Raw genomic sequence first — 20,084 nt, forward strand, 5'->3', positions numbered from 1 at the left:
ACGTTTTGAAATAGCAGAGGGGCAGAAAATTGCTTTAAAAAAGTATATGGAACAGAGGGTCTAAAGTCAGGCACCAAGCGTCCCCAACCATCTCAGAAGAGACTTGAGTCTTTCGTACGTTATCCATGCAGAGCTCAGGGAACAAAATCACAACACGTGCATGACGTCCTTACTTTCATTCCTACATTGAATAGGCTCAGTGAGTGACAGTCTTGAATGATTTACTTTTTTTGACATTCATCACCCTATGTAAAATTTAGTATACTTTATTTAAGGAGCAGGGGATGATTTTTATCAAGTGGAGGTGATCTGCAGATATCTCACGTAAATGAAATAATGAATATGTGTCATGCTTACATTTTAGTTGTGATTATTTCTTGTTATCTATCTTTTAAAGTCATTCATAATTAAAAGAATTTTTGGCTTAGAAAGGACATCTTAATCTAGTTTAATGGTTAGATTTTTAGCTGTTATTTTTTTAAAGCAGGAGAGGTAAAATATGACCAATTGATTTTTAAATGAAAACCCGAGCCTATGACACTTCGTGGCAGAATATGCCGGATGTCATTGGATGGGCATGCGTCTACTTGAGGAATCTTTACAGACTAACATGTGGGACACAGCAAAGAAAGTGTGTGCCTTCTTGAATATTTGCTTCTTTGAGACCAACTGGGAATTACAGATCATAAAGAGATAGATTGTCTGCATTTTATAACAGTAAATTTAAAATGATTGAGGGGTTTTTTTTCTAATGTAGAAATAAGCTTTAAATTTTAGCCAGTTTGTTTTAGAAAATTCCCTCCCTCAAAAATTGACTCGCTCTGGCAAAGCAGGGAGAAAGCCCCACAAGTTTTGCCACAAGTTTTTTAATTGAAGCATTTGTACCTCTGCCTGGAAGAGGAAATTTCACTGACAGAATTGGTAGATGTCACCAGAACAGAGGATTAGCCAGTTAGTCAAATACTTAATTATCAAAGGCTCTACTCCCTTTTCAAATGCAATTCCAATTTGTTTCCTGAGTTATCTCTCTCGCCCAGGCGCATTGATGATGACAAGGGAAGGACCCATGAGCTGGAGCACTCGGCCATAAAGTGTATGAGAGGAGTTCTCTACTGCTACATGCGGCAGGCTGATAAGGTAAGGCTCGCGGGCCGAACTGCTCATATCCCTCTGAAGGATTAAATTAGCACTACTGCAGTGCCATCTCTGAAGAATGTACTTTGAAAAGGTAAAGCCACATCCTAGGACGGTCTCTAGTTCTCCCAGCCTCTCCCTTCCCAAGCCAAGCCTTTGAAGTCCTGATGCTGACGTAACACCTTCGGTGTGAGATGACTGAAAATCGTTGTTTAGACTGGAGTTTGTGTTCTGGATTTGTTGTCCCTCTGGTAAACATCCATAGTCCTGGAAAGCTAACAATCGTTCACAGTTCTAAACAACCTACTTTTTAAAGAAACCCCTGTCAACCTTAATTTTGGATATGTGAATTTCTATGGCAAAAGGGAATTTTTAAAGTGTAACGTTTCAGTTGGGTGTGGTGGCACACACCTTTAATTCCAGCACTTGGGAGTAGAGGCTGGTGGATCTCTACATTCTAGTTCAGTCTGGTCTACAGAGCTATTTCCAGGGCTACAAGGGCTACACAAAGAAACCCTGTCTCAAAAAGCCAAGGGGTATAGCGTCTCATTGGCATGCAGAGAAGCCAGGATCACAGCGTTAGGAAAGCTTGTAGTGTTGTGTGGAGATGACAGAACCAGTACACCCAGCATGGTTTGTCCAAACTGTAAAGTCCTAGACAGCCTTCTGTGTGGAGTGCCTAACTCCTCACACCGTATGTCCTGGGTTCCTAAGATGACATCAGGTACAATGACTCTAATGGGACTCAGAAGGTCTTAGTCTGTGGTTCATTACAGCAAGAAGAGACGGAGCACGATTGAGCAGAGGTACCTGGCCGTGTGTAGGAGACAGACACCAGCTCCTCAGAGCAGCACATGTGACATGTCATTGCCAAGGTGGCCCATTTTTTTTTAAACTCATGATTATTTATTTATTTATTTATTTATTTGTTTATTTATTTATTTATTTATGGTGTAAGTACACTCTGCCTAAAACCCAAATTCCAGACTCCCAAGAGAAAGGTGGGTGTAGGCTAAACCATGGCGTTTTTAGGCAGGCAAGCCGTTCTCACGAGAGAAGAGTGGAAGCCCTTCCAATGTGCAGGGTAGCACATGGGCCAAGGCTTACACTTGTAAACGTTCTTCTGAGTTGTCGCCTCAGCCCCACTGTACTTACTTTTCAAGACAATTCCATCAAGTGACTGCTCACCCACCAGATGTGTCGTTTTAGGTAAGGTGACTTTCCACATGCTTCTGGTTTTCTATCTGTAAAATGAATCCCAGTGATACCTGCTTCATACAGTTCGTGTGAGGAGAATGAAATGGAGTAGGAAGAGTACTCGGGATCCTGGTCCTGCAGGCATCAGGCCTTCCCTCTCCCTTTAGACCATGCCATTCAGATGTGTCTCCAGCTTCTTCACATGCGCAAAGACACAGCAGTGATGGATGGTTTTAACTTCTACTTGGAAATAGTTTTCAAATGTGGCAGCAGGTCTTTGTGAGATCTATTTTTGAAGTCATTACTTTAAAATGTATTATGTGTTTCCAGCAGAGTGTGATAGTATCATTATTAGCTGAAAGAAAAAGTGCATTTGTTATTAGCTGAAATGGGGGCACCTTACAAAGGCATCGCTTGTCTACTGAGATCTGGTTTTCTAGATACTCATTGCAAAGATCGTTTAGATACCAAAAGAGAAGTTGCATGTGGTGGTTGAGATCCCTGTCTACAGGATGGTGCTGCCCCCAGTGTTCTGAGTCTTCTTACTACAATTAGAAATCAAGGCTGTCCCCTACAAATATTCCTACTGTTGGGGTTCAGGAGCCTCCCCACAAACCACACAAACGCAGATGTCGGTCAGACAGGCATGGTTTATTGAACACATCTGAAGACTGATCGAGCAGTCTTTAGACTTGGGAGCTGAAAGCCGTGTGCCAAACGTTTCTTGGGCCCAGCTTATAAAGGCTAAAACTGCAAAACCACACTGAGCCCATATGCAAACACAGGAAGCACTGCTGAGTGGTTGGTCAGCCCTGACTCAAGCCGTTGTAGACAAAAGTTCATATGGATCTTGAACTTGATGGGTCCTAAGTGAAGCTTGTGGTTATGGAATTTCTTAAGATTAACAAACTTCGTAACATACAGAACATAACAGGGAATGAGGTCAGCATGGCCCTGCTCTGAGTCAGGTTATTTTCCTGCATCAATGTCTAATAGGCACATTATAGCAACAATATGAAATAGCTGGTGGGCATGGAACAAAATGTCTACAGTATGCTGGCGGGGCAGGCTTCAACACCCACAGGCCAGCCTGGTGTAGGTAATTCTTCATTAAGGCTCTTGACAAAAGATCCTAGGTTTTCTTTTCAGTTTGAAACCAGCACAGTGGTAAGAGTCAGAGAAAAATAATCTAGACCATCATGCTCCTTATTTCCTTTCCTGTTGGGTGAGCCATTTCTTCAGGAATCTATGGAACTCTATGGAAGTGCAGATATATATTGTTTTATTGCATATGTGTGTCAGTACACATGTGTGAAAGTCAGAGCACAGTTTTCAGAAGTCCTTATTTTCCATCAAATGGAGCACAGGAAAGGAACTCGGGTTGCTTAGCCAAAGCACCTTTACCTGCTGAGCTATCTCTTCTGCTATGACCGTATGTTTATTGTATGTGCATGGCGTGTGTGTGGCATGAATGTACCCTGGTGCATGTGTAAAGGGCAGAAGACACCTGGCCAGAATCAGCTCTCATCTCCCACATACTTCAGGGTCTGGCTTGATGGCAAGCTCATTTCTAGGCCTTTAAACTGGGATGTAATTATCTTTTCACCTTTATTTTTAACCACTAAAGCAAAGCATATTTGTAGTATGAATTTGCTGTTTGGCCTAAAGCTTTAGGTTATTCATCTTCTGAAGTAAATTTATAATCCTGAAAGTCTAAGCTTTTCTTCTTTCAATGGACCGTGCTTCTTGGTGTTCTTGTGAAAACACTAGCCAAGAGATATTTTACATTTGTTAGAGAGTTGACACGATTACATGGAATTGTCCTTGATTTGTAGGATACAAAACAGTATCATTTTGTGTTTTATTATCTTGTCTGGGCTATTGGTTATTAATGTCTTCCTAATATTCTGTTTGCTCTTGTCCTGACTAGTTTTGTGTCAGTTTGACACAAGCTGGAATCATTTAGGAAAAGGAACCACAAGTAAGAAAGTTCCCCATCAGATTAGCCTGGCGGCAAGTCTGCAGTGCATTTTCTTAACTGCTGTGGGAGACCTTAGCCCACCCAGATTGGCACCACCCTGGGCTGGTGGGGCTGGGTTCTGTGAGAAAGCAGGCTGAGCAAGCCACAGGAGTATGTGAAGAAGCAGCACTCCTCCATGGTTTCTGCACAGCTCCTGGGTCCCGGTTCCTGCCTGGACTTGCCGTTGACCGTGATGTGAAGTATAAATGAAATAACCTCCTCCCTCCCCATGCTTTTGGTCATGGTGTTCCATCACAGCAGTAGAAACCCTGCACACAGCTCTCTGTTGATCATTCTCGTGGAGAACACACAGAGCTTCCCAGCTGATGTGCAGTTAGTTCGCTTGGAGGTCTTTGTGGTGGTCATGCCTTGTGCTTCCTTTCAGTTAGAATGCTGCTTAGTAGAAATACACTGCAACTTCGAAACATTTGTTCTTCCAGCACCATTATAAGGATGGGATGATTATTTTCCTCTAGATCCATGTTGTAAGGCTATAAATTAAGAATGGATGACAAACTAACTATTCCAAATAAACAATTTACTCACAATACAAGGAAAATAAAATTCTGATAGATATAGTTTAGAAAAATTTGCTCTAATCATTTTCTTGATCTTTACTTGGCAAATGCTAAGTAGCCTATAAAATACTAATTAATGCAGTTTGTTTCTTGACTGTTTTCAAGACTACATTTTGTTTGAAGTTGACATACAACATACCTCATTAATTTTCAAAGCTTCCGAATTTGAATATTTTTTTCTGAAATCTTAAATTGCTTGTCTTTTAACAGCTTTGGAATTCAAAGCCATTATATAACTCCCCATGAGAACATCTTTAATCATTTAGCGGTTAGTTTTCCCCTGACACAGTGGTTAGAAATACACTCTCCTGCTGTGTTCTTGCCTGTCTTGAAGACAAATGACAAGCATCGTCTTGTCAGCCGCAGCAGTGACTTCATTAACCTGACAAACCTCGTCCTGTTAGATCCCTAGGAAATGGGTGTACTGGTTAGTTGTCAGCTTGACACAAACCGAATCACTTGGCATGAAGAGCCTCTAATTGGGGAATTGAATTGCCTCCATCAGTCTGGTCAGTGTTCAGTGATTAATGTGGTAGGGCCTCACCCACTGTGGGCGTCGTCACTCCTGGGGATGTTGTCTTTGGCTGTATAAGGAAGCAAGCTGAGCAGCTATGGAAAGCCAGGGGTGAACAGTAATTCCTTCATGGTCTCTGCTTCAATATTTGCTTCTCGTTTCCTGTCCTGACTTCTCTCGATGTTGAACTACAACCTATATGGTGAATAAACCTATCTTCCCTTGGTTTATGTCATGTTCTACTAGAGTACCAGAAGAACAAACGAGGTGTGAAATAGTTGCCAGAGAGTGGGGTTATTGATGTATTAGACCTGACCATGATTAAGAAAGAACCATGGAAGCATCTGGAGATTTTGGCTGGCAAAGCCACTGAATGCTCAGTTTAATGGGCCGTTCTTTGAGGGACTGGAAGACAAAAGTATTGAGAGAAATGTAGATCATGGAAGCCTGGCTGTGCATCCCATAGGGAAGTTAGAGAGTTCCTTGGAGACGCTCGAGGGGCTGTTCCTGGGATTTCTGTCAAATAAGAGATTGTGGACCTGACACTTGGTGTGCGTTACGAGGGTGGTAGATACTGAGTGCAGGGACTGAAAACTCAGCTGTGAGTGAGAGAAGACTAGAGGCTCTGAGGGAAGTCTTCCGAGAAGTGTTTCCTTGGGTTCAGAAACAGAAAAATCGAGGACAGTAGGGAACATGAATTTTGTTTCAGTTCAGCCATATTTTTGGTTAGACCTCTAGAGTAATGTTCATTTTTGTGAGATAATAATCATGGCAGTAAGAAGGCTTGACTTTTGGTGGTACAGGTCTAGGCCATTGGTTCTGTTGTGTGAGAACAGAATGTCTACTCTTTCCGAGTTCCTCAGAGCTACTTTGTGAAGGGAAATTAGAATCCCCAAACGCTTCCTTCCTTCCTTCATTGTCATTTTTAACAGACTCTCTCTTACTCTTTTTTCTGATCATATCCACTCCAACATGCTCACCCCTACTCCTACAGTGTGTGCTGGGGATTGAAGCCAGTGCTCTTTACCACTCAGCCATATTTTCAGGCCCACCCACTTCCCTGTCCCTATTTCTTGTGTTTTCTCCCCCAACCCCCCACACATACAGTACAGTGAGTGGGATTTTGGCTGCTGTGTTCTTACACAGGTGATCGTAGATGCTGAGAGAGCGGTGACCATGCCGTAACCTAGAGACTGCATCGCATGGCATACCCTCATGATTCAGTCCTGACATCTTGCTGGTTGATCCTTGTTTACGTTTTGTTGACTTTAGTCGTCTTTGTGCAGAGTCATGGCACCAGGTCTGTCCTAGGACAGAACGCTCTGTCGTGACAGAAGTGCTTTGTGTGCATATTGAGCGTATACGGTTGCGTCATGTGACTGTGGAGTGATTGAAATAGGACCAGAAAGTGGGGCCCTTAACTGAATCCATAAGCTTATGTCATCTTAGTTCATTGGAAAAAGTAGCTACCATTTTGGACAACATAGCTTCTATTGTGAACAAAGGAGAACCTTTCTTTATTCACCTGCATTTTGAGATGTCCAGCATTCTGCTGTTTAAAGCATTTCTACCAGCTCCTACCTGGACTGACTGTAGATTGCAAAGGCTGAAGGCTCAGTACTTTGAAACTGCCTGTGACTTCGGAGAACACTAGTGTTAAGATTAAATGGCCGAAGGTGCTTTGGGAGGTCTGGGCCGAGGTGTGCCACTCAGAGATCACACCAGGCAACAGATCTAATACAAGGGGTTTGCTGGGGAGTAGGGGCTTGAGGATAGGAATCACTGGCCATGGTGTTAACTTCATCTCCAGCTGCTCTCTGCCTTCCCCAGGGGAGGCCTTGTGGCACTGAAAAGCTGTCCAGACGTCATTCCTTTTGTTTCCTCTGACAGCCACCTCTGCATCCTGAAGCTACCTTGGGGTATCTCAGGAAGCACATGATTAGCCATCTCTGATGTCTTTGAAAGGGACTTATCATGAGCAACTGCAAAATGCCCCTCTCCCTCGTGTCACAGGGAATACCTGAGGATCCAGGCGTATTAAAGAAAGAGAATGTCCATCTTAGTTTCACAGGAAGAGTCAGACAAGTAAAGAGTATAAGACAGAAGTAAGTGCAAGTAACCACACTATACAGAAATACAGGGTGGGGGATTGCCCGGGATTTCAAAATTGCCCTTTTCAGATAGTTTATTTTAAAGATTATTTTGTAAGGGTCCATGATTCACCAAAGAATGACACCTGGACTCAAATAGTGTGTATACACGAAGAGTGTTTTGTTCTTCAGAAGTCCAGCATGTTGGAGTCTCCCATTACCAAGACAGAGAGACAATCAAGAGAGCCTGAAGGCTTATTTAGATTAAGCCACACTAGGGTATTCTGGGGCAGGTGCCCCTTATCTTGGTCCATCTCTAGAGACATTCCATTAGTGGGGTGGGGGCTGAAAACTGCTGCTGACCCAGTGTCCTTGCCTCAGGCCAGGTGATGGGGCAGCCTCTGAGGCCTGGACTTGCCCAGTCAACCCTGTCATGGAGCCAGCCTTGCCTTCTCAGTTTCTTTTATGTTCTTGACGACCTCCTACGATTGCATCATCTCCCCTTTCCCACTCTGCCCTCCAAATCTCCCATCTCCCTCTCCTTGCTGTCTTTCAGGTCCATGGCCTTGGTTTTTCATTAATTGCTGTTGCGGGCTCATATACATATAGACCTATGTGTCTGCAAAGGGCAAATGGTGCAGTAAAGAAACCGCCAACCTGATCACTCTATAAGGGGAAGGTTTTTACTGTGGGTAGAATAGAGAAAAGATCCAGAGGCTCTGGAAACATTCAGTGCAGAGGAGCGAGAATAGACTGCATGTGGTTGACAGACTGGACAAGGCCAAGACTAGGGAAGCAGGAGACTAGTGGACACAGTGAGATAGCAAGAGATAGAGAACAGAAAGAGTAAGATAACGAGACAGAGTAAGTGGGAGTAAAAGATGGAGCTGGGGGCGGGGTGGAGAGAGAGTGGAAGGAGGGGGAGGGAGGGAGAGACAAGAGGGAGAGAAAATAGTGAGAATGAACATGCCCTTATAAAGAGAATGAATGGGCGTCTGAGAGGACACCTGGGACTGTCAGAAGCCACCATGCTAGTGTGCAGGCTTTGGCATGTATAAGGCAGTTGTGTGGGGACTGAGTGTGTCCAGAGGTCCGGATGGTCTTTGATGTGCAAGCGCAGGTATAAGCCAGTAGAACTGACCCTGTGTCCCTGCTGACAGAGGCTAGGGAAGTGACTCCTTTTGGCAGATGAGAACCAGTTTTATAACTTCCTGAGGAATGCTGACTTTTATCTAACTGCCCAAAATTTTCCTGAATCCAGTTTGAGCTCATTTCTGGATATTTGGACAGCCTGAGACCTAACATATATATTTATGAATACACAAACACTACCTGTTCAGACTGTATTATGTTACTTGTATGTTGTTTTCAGACTGGCCATTTGGTATGGCATGAATTAGTGTCCTTTTCCCAGAGGAAGACTGTTTTCCTCCCTTTCTGTAGATAGGGTTAGCAGATAGGATTTTTGTTGTTGTTGTTGTTTTGTATTTTATTTTGTTTTGTTTATAACTGTTTATTGTTTGTCAGTTTTGTATCTTGCACCCCAGTCCTACTAATCTCCCTCTCTCCTTGTACCTACCGTCAACCTCCCCCACAAGATAGAAAAAACAAACAAACCCCTCATTCTAGATGCTGTAGTGTGGCATAGTATGTGGCATAGGATACTGTTTTGTCCGCACTTCTTTGCAAATATTCATTGCCATGACACTTTGGTTTGATCTGAGCCTTCTGGCTTCTGTACTAGAACCTCACTAGGCCTCCTCTCAGATATCCTGTTGTTGCCTTGTTTCATAGAGATCCTGTAGTTTTGGATCTGTAGGACCAGCCCCTTCATGCACTCCAGTAGTTCATCAGTGGGGTAGATGTTGGTGTGGACCAACTCAAAGCCCTGGATCTTGGCCTGAGAGGTATCTGAGCTAGTCAGGTCACTGGGTCTTCTGCTCTCACACCCTCAGGGCTGACTCACCTGCAGCTCCTAAACTCAAGGCCAGCTCTTATGCTACCCTGTGAGGGGCAGGGATGGCCCTCCTGCTCTCATGATTCTAGGGCAACCTCTTTTACCTGCAGTAAGTGGAAAGTGGTGAGTGTGGTGGAGGGAATATCTCCCTTGCCCACACAGCCACACGACAAACAATTTGTGGGGCCAGTTCTTCCATGCTCACCCTCTTAGGACTGGCTCACCTGCGACTCTCACATTCAGGGCTAGAACTACTGTGCTGCCCAGGCAAGGTGCTCTCTAGAGCGTTGCAGTAGATGAGGGACAGGGACAGTTCTGCTCTAGCAGACGGGGGTTTTGACTGTCTGTCTGTTCGTAGTTGATTAGTTCTTTGGTTGGCTGTTTGTTTTGGCAATGAGTCTTACTATCTAACCATGACTGTTCTGGAACTCATTATGTAGACCAGGCTAGCATTGAACTCATAATCTACTAACCTCTACTTCCCAAGATCTGGGATCAGAGGTGTGTGCCAACCGTTTAGTTCAGATGAGTTTTTAGAATGAAAATTTGAAAGAGATAAGACTATGATCATGTGTCCGCAACTGAATTGGCTAAGGTGGGAGCACAAACTTACCTGTGTTAGCATCAGTCTTTGGAAAGAGAAGAGAATGCTTGCTGTATGTCATTCAGTTTGTTCTCACTATTCTTTTCTCATATTTGGCACATCGTTGCTACTCAAGTCCAGCTGAGCAGGCCCTGAAAGAGAATGGGTGTTTCTGTCTTTGGAGTTAGCTGTTGGGTATTTTAGAGTCCATGCTTGGTAGTCTACAATAGTTAAGGCAGGAACATTTGCCCACAGTCCTGGCTACTCTGGAAAAGTAAATCCTCTCAGTTTTTTGACACCAGATTGGCCAACATAGCAAGAGACAGCCAACTGGAAAAAAAAAAGCCGAGAAAAAGAAATTATATGTAATTAGTAAATAAAAGTGTGCCATATATCTTCACAGAATGGTTAATTCTCTAATTATGTATGTAGGAGAAATGAAAACATAGCTGTAGTCATGTAGGTAAAATGTGTTATTCTCAGGGAAGAGAAGAGAATTTGAATTTTAGATGCTGAACTGCATTAGAATATAGTCCAAAATACTTTTCAATTCCACTGTCATGCTAAGCATTTCCAGTTAACTATATAGTCACTGGAACCCTTTTATACATTCAAAACATATATTTCACCCAGAATTAAGTAAGACAGGCTGGCAAGGTTGCTCAGCAGGTCAAAGGGCCTGCCACCAGGCTTGATGACCTACTGTCAGCCCTGGGCCCCACATGATAGGCGGAGAGAACTGCCTCTCACAAGTTATCTTCTAACCTTCAATATCATGTGTGGTACACATGATGTGTACATATACATGTACATGTACATATACATATACATATGCACACACCCTGTAAATAAAAGAAGCATTATAAACCCCTCAATCAGGTAACATTCAGTACTCTGCACAGATTGTTGCCGCCATCCTTACACTCCCTCATCCATTAGAGCTCAATGCTGGGAGCCACTTGACAGCTGTGTTCAGTCCAGTGAGTTGGGCATCATGAGCTTGAGCTTCCTTCTGAGAAGATTGCTTGAAAAGGAACGGTCTCAATGTTAGCAGAGTGTGTGAACGCCTGGCCCTCATTCACACTGTGTCTCTCATTCTAGGTCCAGCAGTTCAAGCAGGATCCCCGGCCCACGACGTGTCTACACTCTGTTTTCAATGTGCACACTGGGGATGAAGTGCTCTCCTATGAAGAATATGGCCATCTTCAGGTAACAGAAAAGTTAAAGGTTTACTCCTCTACTGTTTACATTCCGTACCCTGGCCTATCTGAGGGCGCTTACACTTATTTCTAAAATTATTTTGTTTATTTGCATTCCAAATGTTGTCCCTTTCTGGTGCCCCCTTCCAGAACTTATACCTTTTTAAAAGTAAATTTCAATATTTACGTCAGTGTAAATGGATCCTGAAGTGGAAAAGAAAGTTCTTTAGCAACTGATGAAGCTGAAGGGATTGCTGTCACGGGATATAAAATGGACCCTGCTCATGGAGCAATGGTTATTCTCCCTTCAGTAATTAAAGCTTGTTTATAAATCCAAGCTTTAGTATGTTGTCTCCAAACCCAGAAAGCACTTTGCCCTATTTCTATATAGTAGAGACATGATTGTTTTTTGTTTTTAATGATAATTAAATGCATTTTTCTAAAAACTTTATTACAGATTATTAAAATCAAAATACAAGGTGTACAACTTTAATTTTCCTTTAAACAAGTAAACATTGGGCTAGTGAGAGAGATGGCTTCGTGCATAAAGTACTTGCTCTACCCTGAGGACCTGGGAAGGAGACAACCAGCTCCAGAAACCTGGCCTCTGACCTCTGCTCATGTACTGTGCTGTATGTGCGTGCATATGGACAAGAGCTGAATGGAATAAAGTTTAAATCCTTAGCATTACTAAAATTATAAGAAGGCGCTAAAAGTCTCAAAGAGCCCACATCAAAAGAGTAGTCTCTCTAAAGAGTAGAATTATAGGTTTTTTCTTTCTGTTCATATTTACCACTTTAATTCTTGGGTGGGAATATGTTTAATGAAAAGAATATTAATTGATAGGTATTCTATATATTCATGGAGTATGTAATATCAATAAATAGATACAATGATTAGATCAAGATAATTGGTATATTAATCATCTTTGACATTTAAAATTTCTTGGTGTGGCAGATAGTCAAAGTCTTTCTTAATAGTTGTTTTCAGATACTCAGTTTTTGTCAAGAATCACTAACCTGCTATGTTAAGAGCATTTAAAGTTATTCCTCCTGTTCAATTACACCTTGTGCCAGCTAGCAACCCCTTTTTCCCCATTTTAACAGCAGAGAGCTCCACTAGCATAGCACTTCTTTGTGCAAGAATTTGAAAGGCATCTAGTAATTTTTTGCCCCAACGTCCTATTGTTACTCAGTGAAAACTAGAGGTAAGTTAGGGAACACTCTCCCTATTGCTGTTAGGGAATATGAACCTTCCCATGTACACGCAAACCTTACCTTGCTTATTTTTACTTTTTAACTCAGGTTTGCAGTGTCCTGACATAATTTTTCTTAAAATTTATTTATTTAATTGTAGTTTTATATACTTCAAATACCATGTAGTTTATCTATTTGAGATGTACTATTCTGTGTTTTTAGTGTATTCTGATTTATGCAACAATTACCACATAGAAGTTTAGAACAATTCATCCTCAAACTCTAAGCAATTCTTCACGTTTCATGTTTAAATGCAATCTTATGAGATAGGATATTTGAGAATCTTTTGTTGCTGGCTTCCTTGATTATCAAAGATACATTACAAATAGTTTCAGAGTTAAGGCACCACTGGGGAGGGATGGCAAGAAGCATAGATGTGCACATGTACTTGAGACCAGGCATGGTCAGACTTGAGTGTCCATAGGTAGTATTTGGGGAATGGCTCATGTAACTGTTTAAATTTCCCTGAGAAATGTGGCATCACTAGGTAGAGCTCACTGTGTAACTGAACTCAAGCCTTCGCATGGAGTCACAGTCACGTACCATCGCCCCCCCCCCCGCCGGCTGGTCACAGGTCACATGCTTACTGATGCTGAGTCCCACAGCAGACTAGTGACAGGGATTGGCACGGATTCCAGTGGTGAAGCCCATTCTGAGTCTGACAGTGTGGTTCTCAGTCAGAGGCTAAGGGTCCAACAGCTGGGAAACAATGCATGACGTGTGAGTCTCCAACTCCCAGATTGAGAACATAGAGCGAAACAGTGAAGCCAGAAGATGACTGTCTAGCTCTGGCAGAGAAAGCAAGAATTTGCACGTCTCTGCCTTTTTGTTCGACGTCCAGAGACAGCGTTTTACAAGCTCTCCAGGTGCCCTTGTATCTAGTCAAGCTGACATTGAAAGTTAATCCTCACTGAAAATGTGTCCATATTGGAGACTACTTTCCCAGTTCTTTCTGTGAGATACTTATGCTATCATCATCTTTTATGATGATGTTGGGAAGCATTGCTTTTGTTTGGATCATATAAAGCATATATTTAATAGACCAATATTTCCATGTGTTCATAACACTTTCATAAGTAGTTATAAATTATGGAGCATATCAATGATTATAGGTAGCATGTTCCTTTGTTTCCATAAATCTGTTTGTGTGATTTCGACTGTTTTCGAGATGTGCTCCTTAGTGTTTACAGTGCGTTGGTGGAGGTGCGATGTCTTGCTTCTTAAATAGCTTTTTCATTTACATATATTTTAAATAGATGTCATTATATTAGTTCCTCGGGGGTGAAAGTATTCCAAAAAGAAGTACTTTAGACTCCAAATTTGAAAATTGAAGGAAAGAAATGTTACAGAAACCATGCTAAGAATTCTCCTTAGGGCCTTCTCAGACCCAGTCATGTGTTAACCAGCACAGTGAAAATGGAATTTTAGCATTTCCTATAAAATACTGGCTTTCATGTTCTAGATTAAGTTCATTTCTTTTTTTATTGATGGGAAGAAATTATTTTTATTTGACACTATTGGAGAAAATGATAGCATGTATACTCAATTTCATAGCATAATATTTTCATTCTTTCCTTTAACCTTTAAATGTTGCTGTTTGTTTTCAGATAAATGCAGTCTCACTCTTTCTCCTTTACCTGGTGGAAATGATTTCCTCAGGTCTCCAGATAATCTATAACACAGATGAGGTATGATTGTTCCCAAATTTTTTGTTACTGGACTTCATGTAGAGCATGTCTGATTTTTCCTTTCTTAAAAATGTAATTTTTGTTTGATAAAAGATGCATGTTTTAAATTCATATAATTAGATAATAGATTTTGGATTATTTATAAAATTATCTTTCTTAAATTACCTTTGTGTAAATTTTTTGGTGTTTCAAATGATGGGTTTCATTATAACATAAATCTGTATATATATGTGTGTGCGTGTGTGTGTGTTTGTGTACATATATTCACACATTTAGATAGATATTATTTTACTTCCTTCATATTGCCTCAACTTTTTCCCTCGTCTTTCTACCTATTAGTGTCTTAGTCCCCTCTCTTTCTTTAGACTTCTCCTCTGTTCATAGTCTGTTACTTTTATGTGTCATATATGTATATGCAGGAATGAGCGCGCACACACACACACAGAGACATACACGTGCACACAGACACACGCGTGCACACAGACACAGGCACATGCACATACACGCACACATGCACACACATACAGATGCACGTGTGTGCGCGCGCGCGGTGCACACACACACACACACACACACACAGGCGCACACACATGCACACACACACACAGTTTCCACATGTTTCTTAGTTATGCTTGCTATTGCTGTGACAAAACACCAGGACCGAAAATCAAGTTGGGAGGAAAGGGTTTGTTTGACTTACACTTCCAGACTGTTCACCTTTGAAAGAAGTCGGGACAGGAACTCAAACAGGGCAGGAAGCTGGAGGCAGGAGCTGATGCAGAGGCCATGGACTTACTGGCTTGGTCATCATGGTTTCTCAACCTGCTTTCTTATAGAACCCAGGACCACCAGCCCAGGGTTGACTCCACCAGCAACGGGGTGGAACCTACTCCATTAATAAGTAAGAAAATCTTACTTACAACTAGATCTTGTGAGGCATTTTCTCAAGTAAGAGTCCTCCTTCCATATAACTCTATGACATATGACCAGCCAGCATCACATGAAAGAACTCATGTGACGTTTATCTTCATGAGTTTGGTATACTCGCCTTAATATAATGATCTCCAGTACCATTTATTTTCTAGAAAAGACACCTCACTTTAAAAGCAAGCATAGTATAAAGCAGGTGACAGACCTTGACTGAATGCTCTGTCTCAGATCATCTGAATGGAAGAATGTAACTTTCACAAAGTTTCAGTAACAGTGAAAATGAACGAGCTTTTCAAGGCTTTCTTATTATTTTTCACACAATTGCTTTTCATAATTCATCTATTAAAATGTCAAACAAACAACCTTTCATCATATTTTACTACTTTTATTTGGAGGACCTTAGTGTTTTCTTTTTCTTCACCAAAAGAAAATTTTGTTCTTATTCTCATAGGGAAAACTGTAAGGGATTTATATTTCAGTGTTATGAAACTTTTCCTTTGACAGGCGTCAATGTGAGAGGAACAACACAGAAACATGTGAGGAAGCACACAGGCTCACATGTGAGGAAGCACATAGGCTCACCTGTGAGGAAGCACACAGGCACACATGTGAGGAAGCACACAGGCACACATGGTAGGAAGCACACAGGCACACATGGTAGGAAGCACACAGGCTCACATGGTAGGAATCACACAGGCACACAGGTGAGGAAGCACACAGGCTCACATGGTAGGAAGCACACAGGCTCACATGGTAGGAAGCACACAGGCACACATGTGAGGAATCACACAGGCTCACATGGTAGGAATCACACAGGCACACAGGTGAGGAAGCACACGGGCACACAGGTGAGGAATCATACAGGCTCACATGGTAGGAAGCACACAGGCTCACATGGTAGGAAGCACACAGGCACACATGTGAGGAAGCACACAGGCTCACATGTGAGGAAGCACACAGGCACACATGTGAGGAAGCACACAGGCTCACATGGTAGGAAGCACACAGGCTCACATGTGAGGAAGCACACAGGCACACATGTGAGGAAGCACACAGGCTCACATGGTAGGAAGCACACAGGCTCACATGGTAGGAAGCACACTGGCTCACATGGTGGGAAGCACACTGGCTCACATGGTGGGAAGCACACAGGCTCACATGGTGGGGAAGCACACAGGCTCACATGGTGGGAAGCACACACGGCACACATGTGAGGGAAGCACCGGGCACACATGTGAGGAAGCACACGGGCACACATGGGAGGAAGCACACAGGCACACAGGCTGGTAGGAAGCACACAGGCTCACATGGTAGGAAGCACACAGGCACACATGTGAGGAATCACACTGGCTCACATGGTAGGAATCACAGGCACACAGGTGAGGAAGCACACGGGCACACATGTGAGGAATCACACAGGCTCACATGGTAGGAAGCACACAGGCTCACATGGTAGGAAGCACACAGGCACACATGGTAGGAAGCACACAGGCACACATGTGAGGAAGCACACAGGCACACATAGGAAGCACACAGGCACACATGTGAGGAAGCACACAGGCACACAGGTGAGGAAGCACATAGTCTCACATGGTGGGAAGCACAGGCACACATGTGAGGGAAGCACACAGGCTCACATGTGAGGAATCACACAGGCTCACATGGTAGGAAGCACACAGGCACACATGTTAGGAAGCACACAGGCACACATGTGAGGAAGTACACAGGCACACATGTGAGGAAGCACACAGGCACACATGTGAGGAAGCACACAGGCACACATGTGAGGAAGCACACAGGCACACATGTGAGGAAGCACACAGGCACACAGGTGAGGAAGCACACAGGCACACATGGTAGGAAGCACACAGGCACACATGGTAGGAAGCACACAGGCTCACATGGTAGGAAGCACACAGGCACACATGTGAGGAAGCACACAGGCACACATGGTAGGAAGCACACAGGCACACATGTGAGGAAGCACACAGGCACACATGTGAGGAAGCACACAGGCACACATGTAGGAAGCACACAGGCACACATGTGTAGGACACACAGGCACACATGATAGGAAGCACACAGGCACACATGTGAGGAATCACACTGGCTCACATGGTAGGAAGCACAGGCACACATGGTGAGGAAGCACACACGGGCACACATGTGAGGAATCACACAGGCTCACATGGTAGGAAGCACACAGGGTAGGAAGCACACAGGCACACATGTGAGGAAGCACACAGGCACACATGTGAGGAAGCACACAGGCACACATGTGAGGAAGCACACAGGCACACATGGTAGGAAGCACACAGGCACACATGTGAGGAAGCACACAGGCACACATGTGAGGAAGCACACAGGCACACATGTGAGGAAGCACACAGGCACACATGTGAGGGAAGCACACGGGCTCACATGGTAGGGAAGCACACAGGCACACATGGTGGGAAGCACACAGGCTCACATGGTGGGAAGCACACAGGCTCACATGGTGGGAAGCACACAGGCTCACATGGTAGGAAGCACACAGGCACACATGTGAGGAATCACACTGGCTCACATGGTAGGAATCACACAGGCACACAGGTGAGGAAGCACACGGGCACACATGTGAGGAATCATACAGGCTCACATGGTAGGAAGCACACAGTCTCACATGGTAGGAAGCACACAGGCACACATGTGAGGAAGCACACAGGCACACATGTGAGGAAGCACACGGGCACACATGTGAGGAAGCACACAGGCACACATGTGAGGAAGCACACAGGCTCACATGGTAGGAAGCACACAGGCTCACATGGTAGGAAGCACACAGGCACACATGTGAGGAATCACACAGGCTCACAGGTGAGGAAGCACACAGGCACACATGTGAGGAAGCACACAGGCACACATGTGAGGAAGCACACAGGCTCACATGGTAGGAAGCACACAGGCTCACATGGTAGGAAGCGCACAGGCTCACATGTGAGGAAGCAAAGTGCCTTTCAATACTTTGATAGCTAGCCACCAGGAAGGCGGTTTCCACCTCAGATCCACTTTGACTTCTCTGTATGTTACATGCATGATGCATGGTGTCTTCACCATGCAATAGGGCCTTATCATATAGTTCTGGAGGGCAACCAAGAAAGGCAAGAGCTTGTGTTGCATTGGGAACCTCTGGTGTCTCCCTGATCAAGAGTGCCTACAGAGGCCTCTGGGGTGTTTGTGTATTGTCTCATTGCTTCTGGGAACAGATTATCTGGTAATGCAAGACACCCCTTTCTTAGGGTTTTATTGCTATGAACAAATACCATGACCACTGCAAGTCTTATAAAGGACACCATTGAGGCTGACTTACAGGTCCAGAGCTTCAGTCCATTGTCATCAAGGCCAGAGCATGGCAGCGTCCAGGCAGGCATGGTGCAGGAGGGTGAGAGTTCTACATCTTCATCTGAAGGAAGCCAGGAACAGAATGAGCATCCTCAGACAGCTAGGAGGAGGGTTGCCAAGCACACTTCCTCCAACAAGGCCACATCTTCTAATGGTGCCACTCCCTGGGCCAAGCATATGCAAACCATCACATTCCACTCTCTGGCCTCCATTGGCTTGTTCAAACACATGAATCTACAGAGGCCTTAAACATAGCATAATAAAAAGGCATATTTAGTCTAACTTCCAAAGTCCCCATAGTCTATAACAGTATCAACAATTTTAAAAGTCCAAAGTTCAAAGTCTCTTCTGAGATTCATCCAATCACTTAACTATGATTCCCGAATTAAGACAGGCCACCAGCTGGGCAAACTTCAAACTGCCATCTCCATGTCTGATGTCATCGAGGTCTTCAGATCTTGATTTGAAGAGTCCTTTTTTATCTTTGTTGTCTGCACAAACTTCTTTCTCTGAACTACTGCCTGTTAGCAGCTTTTCTCAGCAGGTAGCTGGTGGCTCTGGCATCTTTAATATCTTTGGGTCTCCAAGGCAGCTTCAGTGTTACAGCTTGTTTCAATGTCTGGGATCCACACATGATCTTCTGGGCTCCTCCAGAGGAGACTTCTCCAGGTCTGCCTTCTGTAGCACTCTAAGCTCAGGTTAACCCACTCCATTGCCACTGCTGTTCTTGATGATCATCCCATGGTACACTGGGGTTTTATGCTGCAACCAGGCTTCACCAAAAGCCTTTCATAGGCTCTCTTCATGGTGCCAAGCCACAACTCCTTTGCATTACCCCTTTAGCCTGGTTTGTCAACTACAACTATTTTCACCAATGGCCTTCCATGACCTCTCACAGTCCCAAGCCTTAGCTGTTCTTCATGACACCTTCATGTTCAAAACCAGTACCACCTGGGTGACTCTTACACATTATCAAGTACAGCTGCAGCATGAGGTACAACCCGGGCTCTCTCTGGAACACAGCTTCTCTGTGCTCTCAGAAAACACCTCCCTGAAGATTCCACCTCAGTGATGCTGATCTCTTCTTACTGCTAACTTCTTAGCTCCAGCTGACCAGCATCAATTGTCCCAGTAGTCTCCTCCTCTTGAATATAAAGGCAGAGACTGATGGCTGAAGCTGCTGAGTTCTGGTGCTTGCAGGAGCTGGAACAGGGCGCCTTGTTCTATTACATCATCACTAGCTTCCTCTTTTCTAACTCCTTCACTGCCTAAGCTTGGCTGTCCTGGGTCTTGCTCTGTGGATTGACCTTGAATTTAGAGATCTCTATGTCTCCTGGGAGTAAAGGTGTGTACCACCACACCTGGACTTAAGCTTTTCTTCACCTAGAACTTGCTCTGTTCTAGGCTGGCCTTGAACTCAGATCTGCTTGTCTTTTCCTCCTGGGTTAAAGGTTTGTACTAAGTTGCTTGGAGCTAACTTAGCTGGGTGGGATCTTGCCTCAGATCACCACTTCCTTGATTCCACTTAATATCCTTGAACACAGGACTCAGCTCCAT

The 20,084-nt window shown here is 43.8% G+C and overlaps 1 protein-coding gene across 5 annotated transcripts in view; it reads left to right on the plus strand.

The window, feature by feature from the left end:
• Positions 1-20,084, plus strand: part of Phkb (phosphorylase kinase regulatory subunit beta) — a 175,650-nt gene that overhangs the window by 38,508 nt on the left and 117,058 nt on the right. For all 5 annotated transcript variants that reach the window (XM_032887767.1, XM_032887766.1, XM_032887768.1 and 2 more), the window contains 3 exons: positions 1,038-1,137; positions 11,175-11,282; positions 14,136-14,216. In XM_032887767.1, coding sequence (XP_032743658.1) covers positions 1,038-1,137; positions 11,175-11,282; positions 14,136-14,216 — 289 coding nt within the window. The remainder of the gene's footprint in view (positions 1-1,037; positions 1,138-11,174; positions 11,283-14,135; positions 14,217-20,084) is intronic.

The sequence above is a fragment of the Rattus rattus genome, chromosome 17 (genome assembly GCF_011064425.1).
Source record: "Rattus rattus isolate New Zealand chromosome 17, Rrattus_CSIRO_v1, whole genome shotgun sequence".
NCBI classification, from domain to species: Eukaryota; Metazoa; Chordata; class Mammalia; order Rodentia; family Muridae; genus Rattus; species Rattus rattus.